Source organism: Podospora pseudopauciseta, assembly GCF_035222475.1.
Source record: "Podospora pseudopauciseta strain CBS 411.78 chromosome 2 map unlocalized CBS411.78m_2, whole genome shotgun sequence".
NCBI lineage: Eukaryota > Fungi > Ascomycota > Sordariomycetes > Sordariales > Podosporaceae > Podospora > Podospora pseudopauciseta.
In genome coordinates, this window is record NW_026946663.1 from 3,020,211 (window position 1) to 3,039,655 (window position 19,445).

Below are 19,445 nucleotides of genomic sequence, written 5' to 3' on the forward strand. Positions count from 1 at the left end.
TATACGTCATTTGTCTGTTACATACTAGGTACAGACAAAGGATCCCATAGCTGCATTATCCTTTCTTTCTACACATGTCAATCTCACAATCTCTCATTCTCATCCGACATATCATATTCCCCCGTAATCTTCCCCATCACTTCCCCCCATTCACCCCCTCCCCCTCCTTCTCCCTCCTCCACATCTGCCTCTCCTCATCCACCACCCCCGGCCCCTTATAAACACTCCCATACAACCCCCCAGCCCAACCACTCCCCTCCCCAGTCGACGTCTTACTCCTATTTCTCCTCCTATACCACCGTCCATACACCAACAAGTAATACAGCCTAAAACACAACAACGCCCACCCATCCCTCTCCAAATCCCTCGGGTACTCCGCCCCCAGATCAACCGCAGCCGCTATCCCGCTCATCACCGCAACCTCATGCGCATTGATCAACGTCCAGCTACCCGCAAACCTGACATGCCTTCTCCCCTGCAACGGCCACAACCACGGCACAACAAGCAGGTAATGAGTCCACGAATGGCAAAGCTGATGCCACCAGTCCTTGCGGATAATTTTCGTCTGGTCAATCTCATTATCAGTCCAGAGATGCCCATCACGTTCCTTGTTGAGGAAAATGGTCTGGAAGACGTGGTTCTCGAACGGGACAGAGGGCGGAAACTGAGCCTGGTAGTTGGTGCAGTCAAACGACATTTCCAGCTTGGACATGTCAGAAGGGTAGGGCTTGATGTAGTACATTGGTTTGAAGCTGTTCATCTCCCCGTAGTCACCGCGGGCGATGGCCACCCGAGTGGAGTGGTCTGTTCCGGAAAGAGTGGTGACGGCTTGGTCGGGGGTGAAAAAGTTTTCGTAGTGCTTGATCATGTAAGACGTGTCTGAGTGGGTGATGGTTAGATCGTTGGACCAGATAGCGCGGGGGAGGATAAGGCGTTCCCATTTGGTGCGGGATTTGGAGAGGAGGCGGTTTGCGGTGTCGGCGCTGGAGGCGAAGACATGTTAGTGACAGGGTGAGGATGGCGAGGGGAGGTTGAGCCTACAGACAACAGAAGACGACCTCATCGTAGTGTTCGTTGGTTTCCTCGGCACTGGGGTCGGCGTTGGCAGTGTAATCCTCCGGTGTCCAAGCACCGGATGGGCTGCAGTTGTCAGGAGCTGGATTTCGCTTGATGAGCTTTACCACAACGCCATTCTTGTCCCGATAGAGGGTCTCGGTGAGCTCTGTCGACAGACGAACCTTCACACCATTCTTTATGAGGTCTTTTCTCCAGTCTTCGTAGAATTGACTGAAGTTGGGAAAGACGACCATCGGAGGAAGGTTGCTCGCTATACTTTCCTTGTCCGGAGGATACCACATGCCGTAGGTTGGGCTGGTGCACAGCCGTTCGAGAATGATGGTCGGCACTTCGGGTGTGTAGTTTCCAGTTCCAAGGAATAGGGCAACCATGGGAAGAGCAACGGCATTGGCGAACTCGTAGCTGAACATGAAGAGCTTCATGAGATATTTGATGGGGAGCAGGGCAAAGAATATCTCAAACCAACGAGTCAGAGTAAGCATCTGGACAAAACGACGAATCTCGTTCTGGTGTTTCTCGAGCAGCTTGGTGGGGTAGACATTGGTCCAGAACCGATCTCCTTTCCCGAAAGACACTTGCAGCTTGACAGGATTGGCAACATGACCCTGGCGGGCAAACATTGTCATGGTGTGATGGAAGATGTAAGAGCCACCTTGGACGCCTTGGTTCAGCCATGAGGCACCGTGCTTGTCTTTGTCAATGGGGATCGAGAAGGCCTGGCCGCCGCAGTAGTTGGTTGCTTCGATCAAAGTAACGTCGAACTTGTCTGGGTGTTGAGCGAGGTGGTGAGCACAGGACATGCCTAAGAAGTTGTCAAATCAAGGAGAACAAAAACAACATGTGGATTCGATTGGTGTTACTGTACCTGCAGCACCAGCCCCAACAACCAGGACTCTCTTCTTTATCGGGCCTTTGGACATGGCAACGGACAGCAGCTATCACGAACTTTCTGGAAAGGCATCAACGGCGCCTGTGTCAGTGTAAGAAAAGAGCAAATCTCGTCTCAAAACATGCAAGATAAAAGGAGTTGTTGAGATGTTGGTCGTGGCTGAATCACCTGCGTCATGGCTGCTGTGGTGTCTTTGACGATTTGGAGCGGCGCCAAAGTCAACCAAGATCGGTGGCGCAAGCGATGGCATTTTGATTGGACTGAATTGATGAGTAAATGCTGATTGTATTGTATACAGGATGGCGACAACGGAGGGTGTCAACTTCGATGACAGGAAGTGTCAAGGTAATGAGATCGTGTAGTGACTCTGGCGGGCGGGGTGCCGGACATCGAGATCCTTACCCCACTGTTAGCACCACAGAAGCTCTAGAGGTTCCATGTGCCGCTCACTGAGGCTGCCCTGTACCTACTCACCTGCTTGGGAAGATGGTTCTACACCCCTTTTAAGAATTCTTGGACAATTTCACCTAGCCGTCCATGAGCTTTCATGATGGCGATCTATTTTCCTTCCACACCATCGCGTCCCGTAGATTTGTTATCCTCAGACCCTGATCAATTGTTACATCGCCTCGGTCATCACCGCCCAACCAACATGATTCGTGTACTGGAGCCAACAGCACCGCTTTTCGCCATCCTTGACTCATCAGTGGAGGTCAGCAAAATCTTCGGGCTTCCCACCGACAACACTTGACCCCTCCGTCAAACACACAACGCCGTTGACAATCGACATGGAGGACTACGATGTTATCGAGCACAGCGACACAGCATTGGGCCCTGAAGTCGTGGCTCGGATACGCGACTGGCTCCAGCCAACCGACTACACAGCCGAATCGGGCGAATATTATCGTCACCTGTCGTCTCAAGCACCCGGCACAGGCCTGTGGCTTTGCCAAACAGACGAGTATAAAAAATGGCATGGCTCACCAGATCATGGCAGCTTATGGATCAAGGGCGTTCCGGGAGCAGGGAAATCTGTCATGGCAGCGAGCATCATCAGGCATCTAGAGACGACAGAGAACTGCCCGGTACTCTTCTTCTTTTTCCGAAACATTGTTGCTGCCAACTATTCTCCTCGCGCTCTTCTCCAAGATTGGCTTGCGCAACTTTTGCCCTTCTCTCCCAAGCTCCAGCTCGCACTCCAATCACAGCTGAATACTGACCTGGCAATCATCTCCAACAATGATCTTTTTGACCATTTCCTCAGCGGAATATCCTGCGTCCCAAGACTCTATTGTGTTGCTGATGCCCTGGATGAGATGAACACGGACAGCAGACCATTCCTCGACAAGTTCAACCGCCTCGCCACGCACCGCCCAGGCTCCTTGAAGCTTCTCCTGACAAGTAGACCAAAACAGTATCTCCAGAGCGCGTTGCGAGACACCTTGATTGTGCACATTAGTCTGCAACGGCATCTGGTGGATGTTGACATTGTTTCATATCTCAATTGTCGGCTTGAAAAGCTCTCCACAATGAACAATGCTGTGGAAAAGAACCAGCTTGTTGACCTGGTTGCTAAAAGGTCGGGGGGATTGTTTCTTTATGCCAAGTTGACCATGGACCAGATGGTGAGTCATTTCTAGGCGATTATTACCTTGCTACCTAGTTTACTGACGTGCAAGCAGGAAGAGGCTCTGTCTAGGCAGGACCAAGTCGACATTTGTGCTCTGGAAGCATCACTCCCAATTGGATTGGAGGAAACATACGCCAACTTGTTGCAGAAACATCGTCATGAGAGCCAGGTCGACCTCGAGTTCCAGGTTTTTGTCTTGGAAACTATCACCCATGCGTCCCGTCCATTGCGACTGACTGAGCTCGCCAGCCTCGCCGGATGTCTGAGCACCATTAATGAACCTTTGACACACTGGAAACAGCTCATTAGTACCTGCTGTGGGCCACTTATTCAGGTGTTGGAAAACGAGACTCTCCAAGTTATCCACCACTCCTTCACCGAGTTTCTGAGAGGTGACGGCCGAAATAGCCCAAGTGGAACTGAGCCTTCTTCGGCCTTTCCAGTCATTGACTCAACAATTGCCCACAAGAACGTGGCTCTTCGATGCTTGGGGTATGTTCAATCGCTTCCACTCCCAAGCGTAAAACAACGCAGGTCATACCGCGAGCAATCTGACGATCGCCGCAATGTCTGTTTACTCCATCCATTCTTCGATTATGCTATGGAGAACTGGGTGTATCACGCGAGCCGATATGATGCGAGAGACCACGGCTTTTTTCACACCATTTTGTGCTTTCTGACGCCCGATAACCTGGCCTTTCGGCAGTGGACAGTGCCTCCGTGGTATCGGGACACCGGCAACCCCTCTGAAGGGATTCCCATTGCTTTACATGTCGCAGCACATGCTGGGATGTACGAGTTCTGCCTTTGGCTCATAAACGAACAAAAGATGTCTGTTTCGTCAATCGCCAGCGACCGTCGAACGCCATTGCACAGGGCGGCAGAAAAAGGTCACGGCAAGGTTGCCTCACTCCTAATCCAATACGGCAGCGATCCGAACCCTGAAGATATATACGGATTAAAGCCTATTCACCTGGCAGCACGTTATAACCACGCTGATGTGGTCTCGACTTTGCTTCAAGCCGGGGTTGAGCCTGACACACCAACAACGAACGAGGATGATGAAAACCCCGACTACTATGACGCTGGAAGAGATTTGCGAGAAAACAGGCCAGGCGAATGTGCAATCTATTATGCAAGTCGATATGGCCATCTGGAGACACTGGAGGCGCTGATTCCCTATTGCGCGCCGTCTGCGTTGGAGAAGATGCTCTGCGAATGTTGTCGTTTCGATCGTACTGAGGCTGCGGCTGCAGTCTTGGCACACTTGTCTATTCCAGTGGATGCTTCGTACAGTGGAGCAACTGCACTCTACTTTGCGTGTGGGAATACCAATACCGACTTGGTCCAAGCCCTTATTGATCATGGTGCCGATTCCAAGGCCCTATCAGTATTGGCATCACTCGCAACAGACTACGGCGGGCCGGCGGTAGAGGAGGTCTATGAAGACACGGATGAAGGAACGGAACTCGTATTCCAGTCCTATTGGTATCTAGATGCGAAACTAGCCCCTTTGCATCGCTTGGTGCAGAGTTGGAACTACAACAATGATGCAGCTTGTCAGGTCATCCTTCGAATTCTTTTGGATGCAGGCGCTGATATGGAACAGCTAAACGGCGATGGAGTAACTGCATTACTTTTGGCAGCGTCATTCTCGTGTAGCTTTCCATTCAATTCATCGACAGCACCGTGCGTGCCTGCTTTGAGGGCATTACTGGCCTCGGGAGCAAATGTCAAGGCAACCTGCCCGAACGGTAACAAAGCATTGCATTATGCCTTGGGACAAGATCAAGAAAGCCTGGAGGCCATGAGAATTCTTTTGGAACATGAAGAGGGCCAACAAGAAAGACGGTCTCTGGACACACTCCGCCCTCCTGGGAAGGTCGCGTCGGCTGACTTAGCTGACAGCGAAGCTCTGTCGTCCAGGTTCATAGAGTACTTTGTGCGAGGCGGCCTTGATCCCAGTTACGAATTCTACAAGGGCAAAACCATGTTGGAGGCGGTAATGTATCAAAATCCCGGACTGTTCCAGACCTTGTTCTCCCTCTGCAAGGACGAGTCACTGAAGCAGCGATGTTGGTTTGCTTTATCAGGCGAATGGCCCAACAGGGAGAGCTGCATTCAATATCTCAAGATCATGGTCGCGCAAGGCATGGATCCGAACATCACACCGGAAGGTGGCCGGCCATTATACCTGCACTTTTACAGGTACGATGACTTGCTTCAAGCTCTTGAGCTGGCAGGAGCCAAGGCCAGCGTGGTGGATGCCAATGGAAACAATGTTTTGCATCTTTTGTGCAAACTTGGCCGGGTGGAACGGTCTCAGCTGGAACACTTTATTGCACGTGGTGCCAACCCTCTTGCTACCACTCTGGAGGGTGATACTTTGCTTCATCTTGTCGCTACGTGGTACGGAGGTCAGGGAGACCAGCCTGACTTTGTACAATGGCTGATTAGCCTCGGAATATCCGCAGATGCTACCAATACCTCTGGGCAGACTCCTCTTCATGTGGCATCTACAGCATGGGAAAAGTCGACAGCAGGATGGCCACCTCTTCATCCACACAAAACTTTTCTTTTTTGACGCGGTGGGTTCGGTCAATCTGGAAATTCCTGATAAGAATGGCTTCAATGCTCTTCACTTGGCTTGTACAAAGTCAGAAAGCGACCTGGCCATACTGCTCGCTGCTGGAGCAAGCTTATTTTCGCGTACTGCTGATGGGCAAAATGCCCTACACCTTGCATGCCGAGCCAGGAAGGCCGATGTCGTGAGCCGCGTACTTGGGCTGCTTGGGGATGAGAGCAGCAACACGGATGGTGCTTTCAACATGATCAACAAACAGGATAACGGAGGGAGGACCCCCTTACATTATGCTTGCGTTAGCGGAGAAGTTGAAACTGTGGATATTCTTCTGAGATCTGGAGCCAACGTCAATGTGGAAGATTTGCATGGTCATACGCCACTGCATTTGTGCGCTCAATTCAGGACAGAACTAACGCTCTGGGACTTGTCTGGATACAAAAGAGATCCTGATCTTGGTGGTGTCGATGATTTCTATTTCCCAGCCATGAACATCATTATCAAGATGCTTTTGGATGCTGGTGCAGACGCTAAAGGTTGTGCTTCACGCGAGACAGCAACGCCTTTGCAGATGGCTATTGACATAGGTTGTACCGAGTTTATCGACGCATTCTATGCCCAGCATAACATGTCGGTCAACTCAGGGAGGACTCTGTCAAGCGATGGCCTCAGCAGGGAAACTGCCAGAGTTGATGTGGCCTCCCCACTGTTAAATCAGCGTCTCGACAAATATCTGGATGGATCAGGGAAGCCTGTGCTTGAATTGCTTTTGGACAATCCCAGCCGATACTTGCGGCTTCTTACACCCGACGATGCAGCAAGTCTGATCAACCACGGATTCAGCAATAACCGGCATGATGGCAGATATTACCAGGTGCTCCTGGAGATGATGCAATCTTCCGAATATCTACTGTTGGCGAGGCAGGTGTCCGGGCTGATTCATTATTACAGCTCTCCTGACAACCTCAGGCTTTATCTTCAAACGGTGCGATCCCAGTCAACGACAAATTCCTGGATGTCGACCTGGGTGGGACGTTACTTTGGCACGCGAGCCCTTACCCCTCTACAGATCATCTGTGAATCACAGCGTCCTAGCATGGTGTTGTTAAGATACTTGCTGGGAACGCTTCAGGTGGATGCCAACACACGGTGCATCATGGTTGACCGGAAAAAGGGAGAGTTAATTTCTGGTGGTACAGCACTTCATCGACTTGCTGTTGTAGACTTCCGGTGGAAGCTGGATGCTATCCGCTACCTGCTCGCCACCGGTGCCGACATCAATGCGCTTAACGAGACTTGCGAGTCACCTCTTCACGTTGCTGCCTGCGGTGGATTTCAGAATTATCATCGGCACGGACCAGACCGGTTCAGTGATAACCGGAGTCTCGACGCTGTCCGAATCCTTCTCGATCATGGAGCCGATCCTGATCTCCTGGATGAAAAGGGCCTTGCCGCGATCCATAAGGCATGCATGCACTTTGATCAATCAACAAGTCGCGAAATTATCCAAGAGCTTCTTTCCAAGGGGGCAAGTGCCCTGGTTGGCGTCAGAAGCCCTCTGTTTGAAGCCGTACGGTACCACAACCTTCCAGCCTTCGAAGTACTGCTGGAGCATGGACTTGACGTCAATACGGTCTATGATGAAGGACCGATCATATTCCCCCAAAATGGCAACCCGATTGATGAGACAAAGCCTCGACGACGTTGTCTGCTTTGGTTCATGGCCATCGTTTCCTGTTGGCCCCTTGCTAGGTCACCTGTAACCTTGTCAATGGTGCGCATTATGGTCGAACATGGGGCGGATCTGTACCTCCCTTTAAACAACGAAGAGACGGTGTGTCATTATCTCTTCGAGTTCGCAAAACGGGAGATTGTGGAGGCATTGTTGCAGGAACCCTGTGTCTCACGGATTGACTTCAATCGTCCCTGTCAGTCTGGTCAAACGATCTTGATGGCGGCCTGCAGACGAGCTATCGAATGGAGGCCTCATGACTTGAAGGATGGATTAAAGCCGGCTTGGCTACCGTTGCAAACCCTGAGATTGAACTTGGGGATCAAACCTGATGCTACCGCTGTTGACAATGCTGGCCAGACGTCTCTTCATCATCTTTTGCAAAATAAAGCGAGCACGGAGGATGAGATTCTTCATTTTATGAGGGACGAAGGTGTTGCTTCTACTCTCTTGACCAAGGATAACGATGGGTTTTCGCCTCTTCATTATGCCCTCAAGCTGCTCCGGCCGAGAGTGTGCGAGTTTCTTTGCGACAAAGGAGCCGACATTCTCGAACCGGACCCGAGTGGTTCTTTTACTCTTCACCACATTGCGGCACAGTGTGTTCAGACGGCTCGGTCATTTGCCGATCCAACGGATGGAGCATGGGACTGGAACCCAATCCCCCATTCAACAACCTACTTTGATGATTGCCTGGCGCTCTGGAAAAGGTGTCTGAAGGAAGGAGCGTCAATCAACGCACCCGACCGAGATGGAAACACACCGTTGCACGTTTTTGTAGTGTCTCCAGACGCATGGACACCGCGTAAATACCCAGGGGATGAGGATGAGTATGATCCTGTGGCGTGCCATTTGAAGCGGTACAAACAGCTTTTCCCGCCAGACAGTGGTGTTGATATATGGGCTTCCAATCGGGAGGGGGAGACGGTCTTGCATAGGATTGCTGGTCACTGTGTGAGAAGACGATGGGATGGAATCCTGGCGACACATCCTGGGAGACCGTCGGATGTGAAGCATATGCCGCATGATAAACAGCTTTTTGAAGCGTTTTTGAAGATGGGGGCGGATCCATTGAAGGAGGATGTGAAGGGGAGGAGTGCGCTGGATGTGGCGATTGCTTGGGGGAAGAAGTATATTTTGGAGTTGGTTGCTTTGGATGGCGGGTCTTAAGGGTTCGTGAATTGGATGGTATCGAGGAAGGTAGGGCTAACCTGAGCAGATGGATGGGGTTATGTTCAATGATTACATCTTATATTTACATGCGCATGGTCCGTCGCTTTCACAGGGCTCTTTTGTCATACAATATCGCCGCGTTCAACTCATCCTTCAAAGCAGCCGTCTGAATGTTTAAAGCGTGCATGTTTTGTGGACGAAGACGGGTGTTTAAAGCGGATGTGGCAGGAGGTGTTAAATTTTTTTTTATTAATCCGAGCTTTTGTTATCTCTTTTCACCAACAATCTTAGCCTTTGTTGTATTCTTTATGCATAGATTAAGATGCTAGAAGGCTCAGAATAGAGTATTATCCAAACTTAGGCTGTCTATCTTTAGCTAGGACTGACAGGTTGAATGATTCAGAACAAAGGCTAGAAGGCTCGGCATAGAATGACCAGTAACTAGCTATAATATCAGCTCTCTTTTTCCTCATAATGGATGCAGCGCACATGCGATTCAGGGGTAAGGTAACAGCTACAAAGGAGATCCTTATATACCCCACCTCTAAAAAGCTTTTCCACCAATCAAAACCCCTTGTGGTGTAGTTGGCTATCACGTTCGGCTGTAAAGGAATTTATTGATACCGAAAGGTCACCGGCTCGATTCCGGTCGAGGGGACTATCTTTTGCAGCTTTTCCTCATCTCCATTCTCTGGTTAAGATACCATGTTGTCTGATTATGAGTTGTTTTTTTACCCTCCGGCTTTTTGCTACTTACAGGTCGTCAATGCTTGCTAATATTCATGGGGCAGCATCGACCTTTTGTTTACATCTGATAGAAAGGCAACAATTACAAAACCGATGACTTTGACAATCTTCCAGCCACATGCCAAAGTCGAGATATGTCAAATCTCTGATGGCAACCTGTCCGAAGGAGGGGGTCACTGACATCGTTGTGGGTAGCTGTCCAACGAATCAGATGTCTTGATCCAGGATGTCCGTTTTTCACCTATTGTGGCAAGCCACTCATAGTCGCTCACAACCACACCTTTACGCGACACATCGGACAAACGATGCGGAGAACTGTGGCTTGACGTCACGGGTCGTACGAGGAATCTGGATTTCTGTCAATGCATGGGCGTCATCCCAACACTCGCTCGTCTCTTGCTTGAGTATTTCAACGTCTGTCTCAGCCACATTTCATTCTTTGGATACTTTATCAGACTTAATATCGACAAGGAAATTGACAATCATCCATCAAGGCACAATGCCGAACACTACCCAAGCCAAGATTAAGCAACAGCCGGTTGCGGTGGCGTGTAAGTGGCCCCTGAACTGGATCCACATTGCCTGAAAGGGGAAACTTATTCGTTCATCTCACATCAGCATCGACGTCGAAGAAGGCACCGGCTGCGTCTGTCTCCAAGGCTGTCAAGAAGACAACGACATCGTCGTCTTCAAAGCCTACCACAACATCGTCAACCAAGCCGACCAGAACAGCAAGCACCAAGCCTAAAGATGTGACCTCTTATGCCACCAGCAAAACTCCAGCCCAGGCGAGGTCCGCGGCTAAGAAGCTGGCACCGGCTGTCGCATCCACGCCGGCAACACAGTCCTCCCCAAAGCCTAACTTCAGACCAGTCACCATGACAGCTCATACGAAGAAGGCTCTTGGGGTGTCCAGCCCGTCCAGCGTCAATAAGTCGGTGCCCATCGGACAGGTCAAGACCACTGCCGCTGTTCGATCTCCTGTCCCTGCCCGGCCTGCTCCCACTGCTGCGCGAGTCCCAGCCGCCTCCCCAGTCATGCCAAAGACTGCGACTTCCCAGCCCAGGACAAAGCGTGCTGTTTCTGCTGCTCCAGTCAAGGCCTCTCCTCAACCTCCTGCCGTTACTCAAACCCAGAGTCCCACGCCCCGAAAGAAAAAGTACGCCCCTGAAGCTCACATCCCAACCTCAAACTTCACCAAACAGCTCTCCAACACCGTTGGAGGTGTGGCTCAGGGTGTAGGGAGAACCGTCGGCGGCGTGGGTCAAGGCGTGGGGAGAACTGTCGGGGGAGTCACGCAAGGAGTTGGGCAGACAGCGTCCGGCCTGACCACTGATGCACTTGACACCCTGAACCGCACTACCAACTCGCTCGGTCGGGGTGATCTCTATGGCACTGTCGGGGGAGTTGCAGGCGGTGTCGGGAATACTGTCGGGAACACTACCAAGAACCTTGGGGGTGCTGTCGGGGGAGTTACAAGAGGGTTAGGGGATACTGTCAATCAGACTACGGACGGGCTAGGGAATGCGATCGGGGGACCTGTTGGTGGGTTGACGAAAGGGGTTGGGGGTGCTGTTGGGGGGGTTACGAGGGGGGTGGGGGATACGGTTGGGGGTGTTACGAGGGGATTGGGCAATACGGTTGGGAATACTGCTGGTGCTTTGGGAAGAGGAGACTTGGGAGGTGTGGTTGGGGGTTTGGTTGGTGGGTTGGGGGAGACAGTTGGGGAGGTTGGAAAGGGGGTGGGAGGGATTTTGAGTCCAGTATTGGGGGGTGTTCTGGGAGGTGGGAAGTAGGTCTGTAGGAGAGTGGTGGTTGTTTCTGGGGGTAGTGATGGGGTTGAGATACACGAGTTGCCTGAATGTGGTCATCCGCATTGAGATAACAAATGTCCTGCACTATTGAAGTTATGAAGCTACCTAGCGAAAGATGATGCCTGTGTGTTGTACACTTGTCCAGCAAGTTGATGTTAACGATTAGCCAAAAAGATCTTTATCGAAACGGTTCTCGTCATTCTTCATACTCGCTCACAAAACAGAATCGAACATCTTTGTTTTGTTTTGTTAGTTTGTTGTTTGTCGTTGGTTTTCGCTTCTGTAACCTTTGTGTCTGGATAATGGGGAAAGAGAAGAAAGCAAAAGGCAGACCCTTGGTCAACAAAGTCAAACATCAAGTAAGGAAAGCAGAATCGGATAAGTGGCACCAGAAACATATACCCAACACAAAACCCAAAATAGAAAGGCAGATCCAGTCATGGTAAGCCAGCTTGACCACGGTGAAGCTTGAAAGATGGAACTGGTAAGCCAATGGTGATAGCCATGGACTCCCGCCTCGATGTTATTTGGACCCCAAAGTGCACCTCAGTCCATCACTGAGCATATCCGCGGGTCCAATACTGATACTGTTGGGAGCCTGCAACGCTTTGGTCATAGTCCACAGGCCCATAATTTGGCGCCTGCTGCAAGTCGAAGTTGTTCCCACCGGCAGGTTGCGACAGATTGCACGGGTAGAAGTTCCCATGAGCGATGTAGTACCGGTTCCCGCAAGAGTCATAGACGGTTCCATCAGGGGCAGGGTACCAGGTCGTTCCGTTAGCATCAGTATAGGGGTTGAGCTTGGTTTGCTTCTCGGTCGATGCAGGCTGTGTGTGGCCCTTGTGGCGATATTGGAGAGGTCGGTGTGACGGAGGTACCGACCAGCCCCAGCCTTGAGAGTGATCGCGGACATCGGTGGACACAGGTGTTGTGCCGTACTTCGAATCCACGGTCTTTTTTCCATATGATCGAGAGCCAGAGGAGGAACCCCCCCGTGGCTGAGTGTCGACTCTGGCTTTGCCCTTGCCCTTGTCAGAAGAAAGGTCTTCACTGTAACACCATTCCGGCTGGGAGGGGACAGTTCTGTGGCGATTTCCATCTTCGTATAAGGATCTGTACGGGCTACACTCGTCGTAGGGGTCTTCTGCGCGGGTCACGCCGTAGCCACCATCATCATCATAACGAGACATGTTGAGTGGAAGGTCTTTGGATGCTTCGGGAGACGTATTGTCAATTTGCGAGCTTGCAGGATGCTGTTGTGCTGCACAAGATTCTGCACCAGTGTCGATGACAATCTGGTTGGAATGGTTGTGGGAAGGCTCTTCAAAGAGGACTGGAGGTCTTTAAGTACTTGGAACGCTCCATGATCACGGCGGCCGAGAAGGTGACCATTGAGGAGCTCAGTGTCCATCATGTCGTTCGACGACATGTTCAGCAGAGTACAAAATACCCAAACGGCTCAGGTCTGAGCTCACTATTCCCGGCTTACTGGGAAAGAGCTACTCAGAGGGGGTGTGAGCCAGGAATAGAAGGCTCAACAGAAGGGAGGCTCCACTTGCTAGCCACTTAGGGGGGATTACCCTTTTATATTTCACTCAGGCAGGTACAAAAGGCTCACCTTTCGAGCCGCTCATCTTTTTAAGCCCGTAATTAGTTCTTCAGACTAGGTACTTGAGCCAGTGGAAGAAGAGGGGCTTACCAGTACCCGCAGTCACCGAAATGGTTTGCGTAGCCAAGTTTCGTGTGTTGTCACGTACCCCAAGATCGTGTCGAGTCTGCTTCATTTTCGAGCAGCTGGGCAATTCTGCCACAAAGTCCAAAGATTGTGATACCACGTCTTGCTTCACGGCACGAGCGATAGTGGGGGACGCGGGGTGTGTAACTCTCTGGTAGGGATGAATTATTACCTACCTGGCTGAACGAGCATTTTCCTGGAGACACACTTGTCGTGCAATGCACTCTGTCCCCGTTTGGAGGTGACATCGTCGTACCGGCATCTCAATCTGGACTCTCGCATCATGCGCGTCAAAATCTCGATCATGGTGTCGCCGATCAAGTCCACGTCAGCCTCTTGAGCCCCAGCTCCATCAAACATCTGTCATCTTTATTTCAACGATACATCCCACACCGCTGATGCCGACCGGAGGACTGCAGAAGCCGCAATGACGCTATCGATCGTTTGAGAAGGACGCTGAAGTCTGGATGGTGCAGTTATCCTTGCCAACGAAAATGACCTCCTCACGACCAAGGCCTGCCTGCTGACGGAGTGTAATCTGTCGTAGGGCAGATGATGTTTAACAGTGGCAAGAGGAACTTCCATTTAGCTCTCTGGGGATATATCTATATGGCACCGTATCACACCACCGGTCATTTTCCACTGGCGAACCAAACTATCATTGACCCAGGACTTATTCCTTTATCTTCGCCTTTCCATTGCAGCATAGCCACTAGACAAGGCCTCTCAGTCAGTCTCGCATTCCCCTGTCAGCGACCAAAGTCACCCACATGTCTCGTCAACCGTTCTTTCGGTGAAGATGGCAAAGCAAAAGAAAGCACAACACCCGCCTCGCCAAGGTCAGGAGTACGCCCACGCCGAAGCTGGCCCTTCTTACAAACCCCGATCGTCCCACATGTCAAGCAACCCTAACCCATCGTCTTCGAAGACGAACAAGCGAAAGGAACGGCAGCCCGAACCCACACCAGGGGGCATAATCGATATGGGCTCTTGGAACAACCCCAAAGATGGTCAGCCGATGATGGCAGGTGGGCAAGGTCCACCTGGTCAGTTTCCACTCCAATCACAAAAGAATATGCACCAACACTTCCAAAGCTGGCCGGAGCCTCTTGAAAACAAACAGCCCGAGGGCTTCTACCTCCAAGAAACATCCAAGAAACCCCATTTTTCCCAACAATATGAAGCCTGGTATGGCAAACACATGATCTCTCCAGAGATATACGGCGCCCAGATCTTTGTGGGCCCTCCTGTTGTGAACCCTGATGAGCAAGAGCCTCAATACGACGTAGATCTACACCACGATCTTTATCAGTTACCTTCGTACGGCTCTTCTGCAAATGATCAGAACAACCCCCACGACACACAGTGGTAGTTATTGCGAGGGAGAAGGTTATGGGTTATTTGTGCCGGTTAGTGTAGGGACTGGGGCTCTGGTAGCTACATTATGCAGTACAGCCACATGCTTTTATTGGAGAAATGTGTTCCATGGTGAAGGGATAATGTGTCGTGCTATTTATGACATGATGCTACCCGATGAGCATGTTGATGAATACGTATACATGATTTACTACTATTTCAATCATCTGAGCCTTTATTTCTTAATCTGACCCTTTCCCGTCCTACATCCGAGACTTTCTTCATCTTAACAAAAACCTTTTATCTTCTTGACCACACATTTCTTGCTTTTAATCTGTGCTTCTAACCGTTGTTTTTTGACAGACATCCCCGCTTTCTGTCCTAATAGTCCGAACCTCCTCTCTATCTATTCCAAGTATTTTATTCTCCAAATGGAAACCTTGTATTACCACCTTTCTTCTGAAACATAAAAACTACGAGACTTTTATTCCAATAATTCTCACGTCTTTTTACATTCAACCCTAGCTTTTCTTTAATCGGTAAAGTGGAGAATGAAATCTAAACCAACACTCCAATATTTCAAGTCTAAAATGTTTATTATATGCACCTAGATAGCTGCAGCGAAGAGTTGGCATGGTTGCCATGGGTGCGCACCAGGTAAAAGACCCACCAAAGCACTGAGCTTGGTGTCCAAGCGTAATGAAATGCTATGGCTTTGATCCCTCTTGATTTTCATATAGTGTGCCATTCATCAAAGAATGAGTAGTCAGACAAGTGAAAGGAATACGCTACAAAGCTGTACAAGTAATAAAAGACTGTTGAATAAGTCGTAACCTATGTAACTGAACCTCTGCTACTACTAGAAAGTCAAAAACATGCCACTAGCAGCTGAGCCATCTTCTAATGTGTTAGCTGTTTTAGCTCCATACTCTGTCTTTTCTTTCCGCCGGCGATTCGTAAACCACTCCTTCGACTACCAACCAATAAGGAAGGCCGTGTATGCAATTGCAATCAAACACTTCAAAGTAACCAAGAGAAAAAACAAGAAAACTGCAACCAAAAAAACCCAAATGCTACCTCCGATTGTTGTGTAGTTCCAGATGACATGCAGTGTGTGTATCCAGCCTCGATCCCTTTGCCGGGTGGTTTTTCCCTGCCACTCGGTGACAAAAGTTCTCTATAAATCAACGAGAGTCTGGATAGGACCGCCACATACTGTAGACGGTGTTTTGATCCGTATGTCCAAACTGAGCTTTCTGAGACGAATCCGTCGCTTCTTCGCCCTCGTATGTTGTGGAAAAGGGTTCTTCAGAGCAGGCAGACACAGGGTAAGGTCCTTGGCAGTAGCCAGAGGTGTTCATGGACACCGCCTGGGCGTACTCGGGTTGAGCTTCATACCCGGCTCAGGCTTCATACGCACCTTGACCATAGGAAATGCAGCAGGTGTAGTTGTGTAGTGTAATCCAGGAGTGGGCACCGGGGTCCGTAACAATGCCGATCCCGACGGTAGAGTGCGCCAGGGGAGAACCCAGTCGGTCATATCTGAGGTTGTGTTCGCGCGATATTTGTCTTTCTTATATCCAATATGTTCCCTCTTTGGCGGTATTCTCTGTCCTGTAGAGTCCACGTCCCAAGTTTGGTCATTCGCCGTGTTGAATTTGTAATATGTGGCATATTGTTCCGCAGTTGGGTGGACGGGGCATTCAGTTCTTTCTCCTGTCATTATCGGCGCTCCCATTGTGGAAGTCTCCCAGGTTTGCTTGGGCGCCTCCTGGACTGGTTGTACTGATGAGGTGTCCCCAATCCTCTCGGGCGCGTGCAAGGCCGGCTGTGGCTTTGATAATGAGGTGCCATAACTTTGCGGGGACATCTGCTGGACTCGCTGTGTTGATCTGACAGGCGTAGCATAGTGTCTCTGTCGCCTGGAGCTGTTCCCCGGGGTGAGATAAGAACGCTCGTTGTAACTTTCGGTGCTGAAAGAGCCTGATCCGTAGCTGAGGGGAAAAGGGTTATAGTCGTCGTCATAAGTGTTACTTAGTTCCGCGCACGTGAAGTCTTCGTCATCGTAGCGACTCGAACTCCCTTGACCGAGATATCCAGACATGCTGACTGCAAAGTGGAAAGCAGATAAATAGAGGATGTTGGGCTGTGCGATGTGGCCAGGGGTGTGATGGTGGTAAGAGTTCCATGACGAATGGTGGGCTCTTCCTGCAATTTATAGGTATCCGGGAAGGAACAGGACGCTTCTCACATGCCACATCTGGGCCACGCCTCGAGACACTTTGCTGGTCCACTAAACTGCCGCAGAGGTGCTTTTCATGATCGTAGCTGAAGTATCTTGACACAGGTTCCAGAACGTTGTCGAACCACTCTTCAGGTGATACAGCTTGACGAAGGCGGGGCTCGGGGGCTGGTGGATAGAGACGATGAGCTCAGAGATCCATTGAAACAGAATCATGATGAGTTGAAGGGCGGTTTGGCTATATATCTGATATTGTGACGCACAAAGTAACGCCCTATTGTTTTAGGTATGGACAGACTTGAAACATTTTCATGATCATGGGAAGCCTACTATCGGAGGACTGGGCGTCGAGAATAGCGGCAAGGCGATCGTGTTGCCACCCAGTTGCCCAACGCAGCCAGCTGCATCCCTTGGTCACCAGTCCACAAAATATCCGATGCCGTCCCCAATCGTACTCGAGGCCACCCCTGCGTGATCCTGGCCTACGTACTCCTTGAGGGTCACATCCCTCACCCTTCGGCTGGCCTGGATGCGGTAAAACAACTCCTGCGTCACCTCTGTCTGCTTGAACGACTGCCAGAGGGTCTTCCTCTCCTGGAATGCTTCCTCCGTCTCAGTGCGTCGCCGTGGGGGGAACTGTTCGGCCGACCCATAGGTGATAAACACAGCTGGCTTCGTTTCTATGGCCTCGGTTTCGTTCGCGCATGGCAACAGCACCGGTTGTTGGACACATCCTGTTCCCCAGCGCCGTGTGACTTCGTCGAGCAACAATCCATTGTTCCAGATCATCGTCGGCGTCGCGGCAATGTACGTGTCGAACAAGCCCGGGTAGGCAATCAGCGCATACACGACAAATATGCCGCCAAAGGAGTGACCGTAGAGAGCGTCGCGTGTAAATGTGACAGATGGGAAGATGGTGTGCTGCACCCACGGGCGGAGGGTCCCGTTGATGAAGGCGATGAAATCGTCAGCACCCGACAACGGCGGATCGCTTGCGGGGTCGTCAGGTAGTGGCGGACGCAGGTCGACAAAACGCCGGGTGAGATCGTAGACGTGGTTGCTGAGCGGGTAACCAATGGTCACGACGATGCTGTCTGGCTGGGCTGAATCGACTCCTTTGCGCCGCTTGAAGTTCTCAGCTGCGGTGAGGCCATGGGCATTCCCGTCGGTGACGTACATGGTGAGAGCAGTCTTGTTGGTGACATCCCGCGACTGCCATTCGAAAGGCCAGGACACGCCAATCTGATAGGTTAGGTTCTTGGATTCGTTGGTGGCATTCCAAACAGCATAGTTGGGAAGGAGGGTGGCGGGGAATGGCGGGAATGCCGTGAAGGACCAGCCGCTCAGAGAAACCATTTTTCTAGCAAGTACTGCAAGACTTTGAGATCTCAGCATCCTGATTCTGTTTTAAGCAGCGGGCCACGGGACCTTTTGACCCGACAGTGTTTGTGCCTGCCGGGGCATTGCGGTCCCTTCACCAATCATGCCCTCGAGGTTCTGGCGAATGGAAGTGCTGGTTGTTTGAAGGATCAATGACTTTCAGCTGAGGTTGTGCATATCAATATGCCACTTATGCACGTGCACTGCATTGTGTTCTGCATAATCACATAGAGTTCTTACCAGGATATAATGACGCCTATAACAGCGCATTGCTCCCATGTTGATCGCAGTCTTTTGCAGACTATCTATGTAAGGGAATAAGCACATTCGTGTACTGCCCTGTGTGGCTTGGCAACCTGCAAGCCACCGGCTCAACATAGCTCAGGTAGGTATCTATTCTGCCTGCAGACCGTTAAACAAGCCTGATCAGAGATTGGGCCTGTACGATGCCACTTGCAGCTCACCGATTTACCAAATCCGTCCCACTAGTAACCATTTAACCCTTCCTGAGATCAATTTTCAACCGCTCACATCCTTTATCTGCAAACCTTGATGTTTTTGGGTACCTGATCGGAGTCATCATGAACTTCACCACACCTGCGGACGATTTTGCCGGCGATGAGTTCTCAAACAACCTCTTCAGTGATCTCGCACCCCTGCTCACCTTTTTTGGCGAGCAGGTCACAAAACAGTTCCTCAGCCTGAGTCTGGGGTGGGCTGATAATTTCCTTCTTGTCGGAACACTGCTGGTGATTGTAGGTATTTCGTGATGCGGGCATGTCATAGAAGGTATTACCACGGAATACAGCTTCGAGCCTGCCCACAACTCAGATCTTCAGCCATTGGTCCTGCAAAGATCTGTCACAGTGGCTGACCAACACTTTTCTTCATATGCTATTTTCTTTCCGTCTGGGATTCGGACATCTACTCTGGCAAGTGATCCGAAGAAGAGATACTTCAGGTATGTTAGAACTGGCACTTGTTGATTCCTTCAAGGTAATAACTGACTATGACCCCGGCATAGTGTACTTGCAGCCGCCTTAACGATAACAGCACTAGCTGGGTTTGTCATTCAGTTTGTCGGCCTTC

General features: G+C 50.7%; 7 protein-coding genes and 1 non-coding gene across 8 annotated transcripts; 4 read left to right on the forward strand and 4 right to left on the reverse strand.

Moving 5' to 3' along the window:
- Positions 1 to 136: 136 nt before the first annotated feature.
- QC763_208300 (uncharacterized protein) lies at positions 137 to 2,339 on the reverse strand (the record flags this gene model as incomplete). Its single annotated transcript, XM_062909881.1, has 3 exons — positions 1,943 to 2,339; positions 1,042 to 1,879; positions 137 to 983 (listed from the first exon to the last, which is right to left on the reverse strand). Exons 1-3 carry the CDS (start codon positions 1,995 to 1,997, stop codon positions 137 to 139), a joined length of 1,740 nt encoding a protein of 579 aa, XP_062768717.1. The 5' UTR covers positions 1,998 to 2,339.
- QC763_0038760 (uncharacterized protein) lies at positions 2,332 to 6,180 on the forward strand (the record flags this gene model as incomplete). The annotated part of the gene is made up of 2 exons (XM_062905598.1): positions 2,332 to 3,591; positions 3,649 to 6,180. Exons 1-2 carry the CDS (start codon positions 2,755 to 2,757, stop codon positions 6,178 to 6,180), a joined length of 3,369 nt encoding a protein of 1,122 aa, XP_062768718.1. The 5' UTR covers positions 2,332 to 2,754.
- Positions 6,181 to 6,323: 143 nt separating this feature from the next.
- On the forward strand, positions 6,324 to 9,079 carry QC763_0038770 (uncharacterized protein; the record flags this gene model as incomplete). Its single annotated transcript, XM_062905599.1, has 2 exons — positions 6,324 to 6,364; positions 6,583 to 9,079. 2 exons carry the CDS (start codon positions 6,324 to 6,326, stop codon positions 9,077 to 9,079), a joined length of 2,538 nt encoding a protein of 845 aa, XP_062768719.1.
- Positions 9,080 to 9,652: 573 nt separating this feature from the next.
- Positions 9,653 to 9,740, forward strand: QC763_0038780. Its single transcript has one exon. It is a non-coding gene; the product is annotated as a tRNA-Tyr (tRNA).
- A 484-nt stretch (positions 9,741 to 10,224) lies between these two features.
- QC763_208320 (uncharacterized protein) lies at positions 10,225 to 11,625 on the forward strand (the record flags this gene model as incomplete). The annotated part of the gene is made up of 2 exons (XM_062909882.1): positions 10,225 to 10,380; positions 10,448 to 11,625. The coding sequence occupies exons 1-2, from the start codon at positions 10,329 to 10,331 to the stop codon at positions 11,623 to 11,625; spliced, it is 1,230 nt and encodes a 409-aa protein (XP_062768720.1). The 5' UTR covers positions 10,225 to 10,328.
- Positions 11,626 to 12,197: 572 nt separating this feature from the next.
- Positions 12,198 to 12,833, reverse strand: QC763_208322 (uncharacterized protein; the record flags this gene model as incomplete). The annotated part of the gene is made up of 1 exon (XM_062909883.1): positions 12,198 to 12,833. The coding sequence occupies one exon, from the start codon at positions 12,831 to 12,833 to the stop codon at positions 12,198 to 12,200; it is 636 nt and encodes a 211-aa protein (XP_062768721.1).
- Positions 12,834 to 16,091: 3,258 nt separating this feature from the next.
- QC763_0038810 (uncharacterized protein) lies at positions 16,092 to 16,838 on the reverse strand (the record flags this gene model as incomplete). Its single annotated transcript, XM_062905600.1, has 1 exon — positions 16,092 to 16,838. The coding sequence occupies one exon, from the start codon at positions 16,836 to 16,838 to the stop codon at positions 16,092 to 16,094; it is 747 nt and encodes a 248-aa protein (XP_062768722.1).
- A 552-nt stretch (positions 16,839 to 17,390) lies between these two features.
- QC763_208330 (uncharacterized protein) lies at positions 17,391 to 18,440 on the reverse strand (the record flags this gene model as incomplete). Its single annotated transcript, XM_062909884.1, has 2 exons — positions 17,391 to 18,346; positions 18,413 to 18,440. The coding sequence occupies 2 exons, from the start codon at positions 18,438 to 18,440 to the stop codon at positions 17,391 to 17,393; spliced, it is 984 nt and encodes a 327-aa protein (XP_062768723.1).
- Positions 18,441 to 19,445: the final 1,005 nt, after the last annotated feature.